We start from the raw sequence: 9,464 nt of genomic DNA, 5'->3' as shown, positions 1-9,464 counted from the left end.
CCAGGCGATGTTTAACATGTTTTGACTGTTTGACATGTAACTCTTCATTTTTAGAGCTTAAAACCCCATGTTTCTTGTGTCGTACGTGGGTGTACTGCTGTGTATGTAGCACTAGAATAAGATGTGCAAAATTAAGAACGAGGCCTACGTAAAAAAAAAAAAAAGAACCCTAAACCCTGTAGAGCTTGAGCGTCTCACATGCCCCCTTCCACCCCCAAGCTTGGCTGGGGGGCCAGGCCAGCTCCCTGCAGCCAGGGGCAGGGGGGACACATGTGTCTTTGTGTCCCCCCCACCCCAGGACATGGCATGGGGCCACCCCCCCCCATGGAACCCCCGTGGCCCCACGGCGCGGGGCACTGGGGAGCCTCGACGCTGCTTCAGGATCTGTGTGACTGCTTGTACTGACCACGACTTGTTTTTCTTTTCTTTTTGCTTGCGAGATATTTTTATAATAAAAGTGAAAAGTCCTGCGCCGCTCCTGCGTAGCAGCAGGTCTCTGTGCTTGGAGGGGGGGGTCACCGTGTCCCCTGCTGGGGGGGGATGGTGGGCAGGGGGCCAGCGGGCCCCCCCATGGGGGGGGGGAGAGGCCTCATCCAGCACCGTGAGGAGGCTGGGGTCAGGGTGCTCAGTGCCAGGTCCCTGGGCACTGTGAGGAAGGGTCAGCTCTACGTGTGGCCCCCCGACATCTTCAGCTGCTCCGCAGCCCCGGGAGGGGACGTGGACATGGAGCAGCCCCACCTGGGTGTGGGACGGTTCTGTGCTGGGGGCGAGCTTCTGCCATGGGGCTTCTTCCCCCCCCTGGAGCTGGGGGCTTGGCTGGGGCTGGTGTGTCCTGCTTGGAACAGGGGCTGAGCCTACGGAGATGTTCAAAAGGGTGTTTGCTGCCTGGCTTTGGCTTTCCTGGCACGGAGCTGCTGCCAGCGGGGTCGTGTTGTCCTGGAAGCACAAGCAGCAAGGGGATGGCTTGGCACAGCCAGGGCAGCTGCTGGGCTTCCCGGGCAGGGCCAGCGGCAGTGGGGTCTGGGGGCTCCCACAGTGCGTGGAGTACACCAGGCATCAAAGCTGGCACTCGTGCCCCCCCCAACCCCAGCCCCGGTTTGGGGTGCACGATCGCCTCGTGCCAAGGGCTGGATCCACGTGGAGGAAGCAGACGCTCGGCACCAGCACGACTTCGTTGGCATCTGCCTTTTATTGGCTGCGGGGGGGGAGCAGGGGGCCGGGGAAGCAGGTCCGACCCTGCTCCCGGGCGAGCAAACCATGAGGGTGTTCTCGGAACGGGGAAGGTGATGGGGCTGGGATGAGTGGGACACAACGAGCAGCTCCAGGAGGGGACAGGGGTGCTCGGCCAAGCACAGCAGCCTGCCCTGACGGCGGGGACGTGGTGCGAGCCCTGCCCAGCTGCCTCTCCCCATGGCTGGTGTGCAGCCCCCTGTGGGACCTGCTGGCTGCACGGGTCATATCGCAGCCTGGAGGGCCTGATCCTGCTCCGGTTCATCCTTCCCAGGCCTCAGGAGCTGTTGCCCCATCCGTCAGCTGTGATGGTTTCCAGACCCTGCTGTGCTTCTGCGGCCACGGGAGGGCAGGGGATGCGTCCCCAGTGGCTTTGCCCCCGTGCTACCTGGGGAGCACAGGGGCTGGCCCAGCAGCTGCACCACCAGCAGCCGGAGGAGTGACAACGTCCCCTGGGTGCACGGGGTCCTGGAGGGGTGGGCAGATGAGCTGGAGAGGAACAACTGGGGACAGAGCCGGGGCCACCTCCGTGGGGTGTGTGGGGCTGGGGGTGGCGGAGCCCAGCCCGTGCCCCGTGGTGCGGATGAGGAGGGGACGATGCCAGCCACGCTGGGCTGGGGACAGGGGTAGGGGTGATGGCATCATCTGGGCTGTTGGCGTGGGGACCCGCAGGGCTGACTGTCCCTTGCTGGGCTCTATAGGTCTAAGACCTCCGCTGAGTAGGCACTGGGGTCCTCGTCCGACCGCGTGGTCACCTTGAACTGCCGCCGCAGGAAGCCCCCGTAGCGCTTCTGATTGTCCCACTTGAGCTTGGGCCGGATCCGGCGCATGAAGCCTCCGTAGCGCTTGTGCAGCTCTGCCAGCTCCTGCCCCTCGGCCCCCGTGCCCGCGGGCTCCTCGCTGCCCACGTCCCCCGGCCCCGGGTAGTCCTCGGGGGCCGCCCGCTCCCCCGGTTTGCGGCTGAAGCCCCCGAACTTCTTGCTGAGGCTGCCCTTGCTGTGGGCGTTCTCGCGCAGCAGGGACAGCAGCTTCCCCTTGGCCAGCTTCTTCATGAAGCCCCCGTAGCGCTTGACCGGTGCCAGCGGCAGCTCCCCGGGGCTGAGATCCTGCTCCGGCTCTGCCTCGTCCTCTGCCTCCGAAGGGGACGGGTCTGTCCCTTCGGCCAGGGCCACCAGCGGGGCCAGGAGCGCCAGCGCCTTCCTGCAGGTCTCCCACTCGGCGCCAGGCGGCGAGGAGCCCTGGCACTCCCGCAGGCACATCTGCAAGACAGCAGCCACGGTGCCCGCTGGCATCACCCGGCGCTCTGGGTGCTCGCCCTGCCAGGGGGTGTCACCGCCGCAGCCCCTGGATCCGCGCCTGCCACGCTGCCAAGCTCAGCACGGAGCCTGTGCACCCCCAGCACCCTTGGGTGCCTGCGACCACCCATAGGAGCCCACGAGCACCCAGCTCTGCCCATCACCCACCATCACCCTGCGACGTCCCCCAAAGTGTCCCGCAACCCCCCCAGCCCTCGGTATTTTACCTCCCTGCTAAATTCCGGGGGCTGCTGGGGACCAGCACTCACCAGGGGCCGCACGCTGCTCTCGGTGCCCCGTCCCTGGCTGGCGCACAGGGAGCACTGGGTCGCGCAGTCGGCGGAGGCTGCCGCAGCCAGGGAGAGGCAGAGCACCAGCACCAGCGCCCGCCGCGCCATCCTGCCCTGCAGCCGCTGCCTGGAGAGGGCGAGACAGCACAGGGACCGTCACCTACCCGTGTCCAGCACCCAGAGACCCTCACCCCGCCGTGCCCGGAGCCCCTGGCTGCCCCACAGTGTGGAGCAGGCCACCTACTGCTTCCACCCGCTCCTGGGGACGCGTGCCAGGACCCTCCCCACTCACCTCTGGGAGCTGCTCCTGGGCACCAGGAGGGACAGGAGTGACCCACGGGGACACCGCAGGACGCGGACCCTGCCTGCAGCCTGGCTCTTTGCACAGGCCTCGAGGACCGAAGTCCCACCCCGAGCCCCCCATCACCTCTTGTGTGTTGTCTGTGAGGACAGTGCCTTTTGCTTTTAGCGTCGCGTTTCTCTGCAACACTGAGAGCGCGCGTTTGCGCGGCGTGGAGGGGATGAATCAGCGGCTCTCCCCTTGGCCTTGGGGAAGAACAACGCCGAGCTGCGGAGCCGCCAGCAGAAGGGGCTGGGGGCGCCGTGGGCAGGACTGGGCGCTGGGCTGCCCACCGCCGGTACGGCCTCACCCCGCTGCTGTACCCCGAGCTGCTTCCCCCCGCTCCCCTCCCTGCCACGCTGCTTCTGCGTGGGGAGTACAGCGGGAGGGAGGGAGGGGAACAAGCTGATTTCAGGATGAAGCCCACCTGCCAGCCATGACTGCCGTTCACCAGCCTACCGAGAGCCCTGCTGGGATGTCTCGCTTCCGTGGATGTGGCCAGGAGGGCTGGATGCTCCGTGCCATGGCTCCGAGAGGGGCTGTGCTGGTGGCAGTGCCTGATGCCACCCCTGGACCCCCCGGAGATGCTGGAGGGGCCGGTGGCCGGCACCAGTGGCAGCACTTGGGAACGGTGGTGAGTCTGGGCCCACGGTGGCCCTGGGAGGGAGAGCTGACCCCGAAGGGGCGCGCTGGCAGCAAGCACCCTCCTGCCTCCGTGGCTGCTTTTATGTGGGGTGGAAAGGCGTGACCCAGAGGGATCTGTTACACGTTAATGACGCATGTCAGAGACTATTGTATTCTCCGGCAGCGTCTGCTAATGTACTGTAATTGGCACTGATGAAGAAATGTTAATGCCACGGTATTAATTCATGCTAAATTAAATTTTAATTTGAATTATCTGCACCACCGTGTGTCAAGCTAGCTGCATTCCTCGGCTGCACCCACCGCACGCCGGCTCCGCGCGGCCCCGAGCACCGCCACGACTCGCCCTGGCAGAGCGGCGGGCACGGGGCTGGCGGCCCCCAAGGTGGGCACGGGCACGGAGAGGGGCACGGCGGGACGGGCTGCCCTGCCCCACACCGCCCAGACCCCACGGGCAGCCCCTTATCACCTCGCTGCCACCGAGACGGCGCTGAGAGAGGAGTCCCCAGCCACCGAGGTAAGCGCGAGCTGCGACACCGAGGGAAACGAAGCTCACTAATTGCATCCGTCGGCTGCACGGCCGCGCTGCTGCTGGGACCCCGCTCGCTGGCATTCCCCGAGCAGCCCGGGGCGTTCGCCCCACGCCTGTCCGGCTGCAGGGGACAAGCTGCAGCCCCCCGGCACCGCGGCCAGCCCGCCGCCAACCTACCTTGTCCCCACACTGCCACCAAGGTCCCCACGGAGCTCTGCCGTGCTCCTGCTGCGGGAGGGAGGAGAGGCTGGCAGTACTGGGGCAGGGGAAGGGGGGAGGAAAACGCAGAGCTTAAGGGAGAAGTGAAAAGGAGCAGAGACAAAGGGAGGAGAACAGCGGGGTTAGAGCGTGACACCGCGGCAGCTGGGGGCACCCCGAGGCTGGGCATCTCTGCTCGGGCTTGTATCCTGGAGCCACGTCCCGTCCACACGATCTCAGCTGCTGCTGGAAGTGTCCCTGGTGGCTCCGGGCTCCTGCGTCTGCCCCCAGCACACCCGACCTGTGCCCCGCGTGGCCCCTCCGTCCCTGCCCCTTTTCTGCTCAGGGTTTTGCTGCCACACAGGTTTTGCTTGTGCGGAAAAGCTGGCAGCTTTCTCCTTGCGAAGTCCAACCCGGACAGTTTGGGACCCTACAGATGCGTGGTGGAGAGGCAGAACCACCTTCCAGCAGCTCCTTTCCTCTCCGTTTTAAAAATGACCCGACGACAAGTTCAGACCAACGTTTCTCCAAAAAAAAAACACCAAAAACCCAATGACTTTTTGTCCAGAATCACGGCAAAACCCAGCAACGCCGCCGCACGGCGGGGTCTGGCCGAGGGCGCACCGCCGGAGGCACCCTGCTGGCATTTCCCCAGCTGCCTGTGCCGTCTCACTGCCCTCGGCTCTGTCCCGGGCTGCGAGTTCTCCACGTGGGCAGAACCAGCGGCACCAGCATCGAAACGAGCCCCGGCAAAGCGAGGGATGAGCGGAGCACCTGCGCCCAGGCAGGAGCCCCAGCCGCGCTTCCGAGTGTCAATAACGCACGGAGCACGAGATGCTCCCAGCTTGGGAGGTGTTTTTAAACAACCTGAGCCACGCTCCCGCGAGCAGAAGCGATGCCCAGCTGCAGCGAGGGGACGGCGGCGAGGCGAGGGAAGGGGAGCGAGGCGGTGACCCGAACCCCGAATCCGCGGCCGCGCGCCCCGGCCCTACCTGCTGGCGCTCCCCGTCCCGCCGAGCTCTCCCCCTTGGGTAAACCCTGCGGAGCTTGGGGGGCACGCGGAGCCCCTCGCCCGGGGTCGCTGGCGGCGCTCCCCACGTCAGGCTGAGCCGGGCATCGGCGGCGAGGCCGGGCTGGAGGCCGTGGAGCTCCCGGGTGCCCACTGGACTCGGCGCCCCGTCGGCTCCCAAGCCCGCTTTTATGGCCACCGAGTCTCCTCCTGCTGCGGGGCCCGGCTCCGCTCAGCGCCGCGGAGCCAATCGGGGTGAGGGAAGCTGTGAATAATCAGCCCCGCAGCATCCCCGCCACCTCCCGAGCAGGCTCTCCCGCCTCGCCACGGCCTCGCCACAGCCCTGGGGATTCGGGTGCGAGCCCCCCGGCCTGCCCCGCAGCCTCTGCTTCCCTCCCCGGGGACCCCCGACGGGGTGGGAACGTGGGTCCCCCAGCGTGGCGGGCGATGGGCAGGGGTCTCTGTCAGCTGCACGGGTGCGAATCCCTCCAGGGTGTGAATGCGAACCGTGCCCGAGATGCAGGGGGGCTTAGGGGAGCCCTCGGCGCTGCGCCCCGTTACCCAGGCTCCGGGGAAGCCCCGTCCTCGTGGCGGTGCCGGGGAGGGGAAGGAGCCCACCCGAAGGCACCGGGGAGGGCGAGGGGGTGGGTTTGTGCCCCGGGAGAGACCGAGGAGCTGCTCGGGGTTGGCTCCCCCCCACCCAGCCCGGCTCTAATCAGACAGCAAAGACCTCGCAGAGACCCCCCCCCCATAATGCTGACCCACCGGGCTTCCCCCACCGCCCTCCCCTCGTGCCCTCCTCCTCCCGGGAACAAACCCAAAAGGCTGAGCCTGAAGGGGGGCTGAGGGAAGGCAGAGCCCCCCCCTTGCCTGGCTCTGACCCCTGCTCACACATTTCCAAGCCCGTTTTGGAGCCGGGCAGCGCTGGGACACCCCCATAAAGCCACGCACCACCGTGCCCCACCAGCAGCGCATCCTGACGCCCCCCAGCACCCCCTCCCCGGGGCCCGTCCGCCCCATCCCCAGCAGCTCCAGGGGCCGCAGCGCAGCCCCGTCCTCGCCTTGAAGACGGAGCTATTTTTATCGGCGCTCAAGAGGGATGTTTCCCAGCAACCCGACTTTCTCCCCGGCTTCAGCACCAGCTGCCAGACCCCGGTGCCTGCGCTCAGCCCTCCCGGTGCCGGTGAGGGGGTCGTCGGCACGGCCGGGACCCTCGGGAGCTGGGCAAGGAGGCAGCAGGCAGCGGTTGCCCACACGGTCCCACGGCACCGGTGCCACCTTCGCTGGCCTCCACGTTTGGGGCATCGCGCTGCACCCAGGAGCTCGTGGGATCTTGGGGGGGTGGGGGGGTTGGCTCAGCCAAGCTGGGGCTGAACCCGCGTGGGGGGACCGAGGGAGCAGGGAAAAGGGGGGGGAAGCGAGGGCACAGCACCCCGCATCTCCCCGGGGCTGCCGGAGGGGACTGGAGGGGACTGGAGGGGACGTCCCGTGCAGGACCCGTGCTGGGAGGTGGCAGCAGCGCTGCGGGGAAGGGGGGACACATCTCGGTCCCCAGAGGGCACGGGCAGAGGCTGCCTCGCCCCCCCATTCTCCATCCCCGCCTGCTCACGTTGGCTGGGCTGTGCAGGCACGGAAGGAGAGAACAAAGCGGAGAACAAAAAGCAGCTGCAAACCACAGCCGGCACCCTCAGCCCTGCGGCTGCTGCGGGTGGCCCCGGGAGGTTTAACCCTTGCCGCCGGCACGAGCAGCCCCGCGGGGAGGGTTTTCTCACACCAAAACCACCAGGGCTGTCAGCTCGCCCTCCCCAGCTCACCACGCACGGCTCTAAAACCCAGCCTCCCCGCTTCGCCCTGCTGCTGCGCAGGTAAATGGCTCACCCGGACCCCCCCTCACACCCCCCCTCCGGGCACGAGCAGCAGCGCCCCGAGGGCTGGCGGCTGCCGGGGGACCGGGGAAGGGAACGGCGTGGCCGGGGCTGCACCCCAAAATCCGAGCTGCCCGCAGCCGGGCCAGCTCTGGGCACGCACCGGGAGCCAAACGGGCTGAAAGCGTGCTCAAAATCAGCACCCGGGGGGGGGGGGTGCAGCATGGAGGCAATGCAAACCCCCCCCCCCAAAAAAAAATAGGGGGGCTCCCCAAAAGCAAGACCCCAGCGCCTATCGCTCAGCACCACATCACGGCCCCAGCCGGCCCCCACCGAGCCCCCCGGGAGGGGAACGGAGCCACCTTGGCCCCGCCGACGGCCCCGTTGCTGGCACCGGGCTGCACCTCGCCGCAGCCACGCAGCCAGTGGGGTAACTGCACCGGGGGGGACGGGAGCTTGGGGACACCGAGGGAGCCCCCACCCCCGGAGCACGGAGACAGGGTAACGAGGCGCCTGCTGCGGGCAGGAGCTTGGATTTCTCCCGGCCCCGGTCCCGGCATCGCCCACGGGCGCCGCAGAGGCGAGAGGTTGGGTCCCAGGGCCGGTGGCAACCCGGGCGGGCGCGGGGGTGACGGGGTCCTCTCGGGAAAGGCGCTGCCAGCGAGGCCGCCCAGCAGCGGCTTAATTAATGCTCATCCGTCGCTCCCTCGCGGGAAGCCGTCTCTGAGTCACGCTGACGTTTCCCCGGGACAACGAAGCAGCGGGGTGAGAGCTGTGCCGTAAGAGGGGGAGTTTTCCCCATCCCTTAAAAGCGGCTTCGGGGGGCCGAGGGCGTGCGCAGGGCCGCTGGCGGCACGCGGGAGGAGGCGGTGGCAGCCGGTAACGCCGGCAGATAAGCAGGTCACGTCAGCCAGCGCCTGCAAGCACCGGGGGGGCTCTGCCCAGGCGCCTGCTCCCCCCTGCCCCTGTCCCCCCCGGGGGGTCCTCCGAGCCCCCCCCCCCAACCCCCCCGGCTCGGCCTCAAGTGCCGGTGCCGGGGGGGGGGGGTGGTTTGGGACCGCGGTGACGTCCCGGTGTTGGGAGCTGTTGGCGGCGGTGGCCAAGGAGGTGGGGGGGGGACGGAGGGGGGCAGCGAGAGGGGTCTGGGGCTGCTGGTGGCCCCGTGTCGTGCCCCGTGCGTGAGGCCAGAGCGGGACCGGGACCGGGACGGGGTCAGGGCCAGCCCTTGCCGGTGACCGGGTGCTGCCTCCTGCACCCCTGCTTCGTGTCTCAGCCCCCGTCCCAGGACCTCCGGTGCCCACCACGGCGGCTGCTTCCCCGAACCCCGCCAGGGCCCCGCAGCCTCCGACCCCCTGCGAAGGCTCCGGGGCAAACCCCCGGTGGTCTCCGTTAACTGGGACGGGGGTGGCGGTGGCTGAGGTGGCCTTAACGGGCCGCGACCGGGGCTGGGGCCTGGCGGCTGCTCTGCCCGGTGCCCGGAGCCCGGTGCCCGGAGCCCGGTGCCCGGAGCCCGGAGCCCGGTGCCCGGTGCCCGGTGCCCGGTGCCCGGTGCCCGGTGCCCGGCCCCGCCCCCTGGCTCCGCCCCTCCCCGGAGCCCGGCCCCGCCCCTCCCGGCGGCACGCGCCGCTGACGCCACCGCGCTCGGCCCCTCCCCACACCCAAGCCCCGCCCCCTCCCCGCTCTGTTTACACCAGCCCGGCCCGTACCAACCCACCGGGGGAGGGGGGGCACACACACGATCGAGCCTCCCCCCCACCCCCACCCCGCCATCAACCCCCCCCACCGGGACACCTCCCGCTCCTCACAACCCCCACAACCCCTGACCGCCTCCACCGATCCCCTCCCGGTTACGAGGGGGACCCCTCTCCATATACCCCCCCCCCCCCGTCCCCCCCCGCGGCCCCGCGGTGGTTCGCCCCGCGGCGCCCCGATTGGCCGCCGGCTTAAAGGGGCAGGCAGGGCGCGCTTTTCCGCCCTCCGACACGGCGGCGGCGGCGGGCGGGTGGCGGCGCGTGCCCCCGCGCGCGCGCTGCGCTCCCCGTGCGGGCGGGGGGCGCGCGCCC

The 9,464-nt window shown here is 69.0% G+C and overlaps 1 protein-coding gene across 4 annotated transcripts; it reads right to left on the bottom strand.

Annotated features, from left to right (window-relative positions):
• Positions 1–1,061: 1,061 nt before the first annotated feature.
• On the bottom strand, positions 1,062–6,304 carry PDYN (prodynorphin). 4 transcript variants are annotated; one of them, XM_035343627.1, is made up of 4 exons: positions 5,520–6,304; positions 4,507–4,557; positions 2,795–2,942; positions 1,062–2,489 (listed from the first exon to the last, which is right to left on the bottom strand). In XM_035343627.1, exons 3-4 carry the CDS (start codon positions 2,921–2,923, stop codon positions 1,926–1,928), a joined length of 693 nt encoding a protein of 230 aa, XP_035199518.1. In that variant the 5' UTR covers positions 2,924–2,942; positions 4,507–4,557; positions 5,520–6,304; the 3' UTR covers positions 1,062–1,925. The 4 variants fall into 4 exon arrangements, with proteins under 4 accessions (XP_035199518.1, XP_035199517.1, XP_035199516.1 ...); XM_035343626.1 differs by lacking the exon at positions 4,507–4,557; XM_035343625.1 differs by lacking the exons at positions 4,507–4,557; positions 5,520–6,304 and adding an exon at positions 3,108–3,481.
• Positions 6,305–9,464: the final 3,160 nt, after the last annotated feature.

The sequence above is a fragment of the Oxyura jamaicensis genome, chromosome 20 (assembly GCF_011077185.1).
Source record: "Oxyura jamaicensis isolate SHBP4307 breed ruddy duck chromosome 20, BPBGC_Ojam_1.0, whole genome shotgun sequence".
Taxonomy (NCBI): Eukaryota; Metazoa; Chordata; class Aves; order Anseriformes; family Anatidae; genus Oxyura; species Oxyura jamaicensis.
Note: the sequence above shows the minus strand (reverse complement) of the source record. Positions and strands in the feature narration are given on the sequence as shown.

Coding starts and splice junctions, on each gene's coding strand:
- PDYN (XM_035343627.1), bottom strand. CDS start 2,923: ATGGCGCGGCGGGCGCTGGTGCTGGTGCTCTGCCTCTCCCTGGCTGCG. Junction 2,490..2,794: donor AGAGCAGCGTGCGGCCCCTG/GTGAGTGCTGGT, acceptor GCTGTCTTGCAG/ATGTGCCTGCGGGAGTGCCA.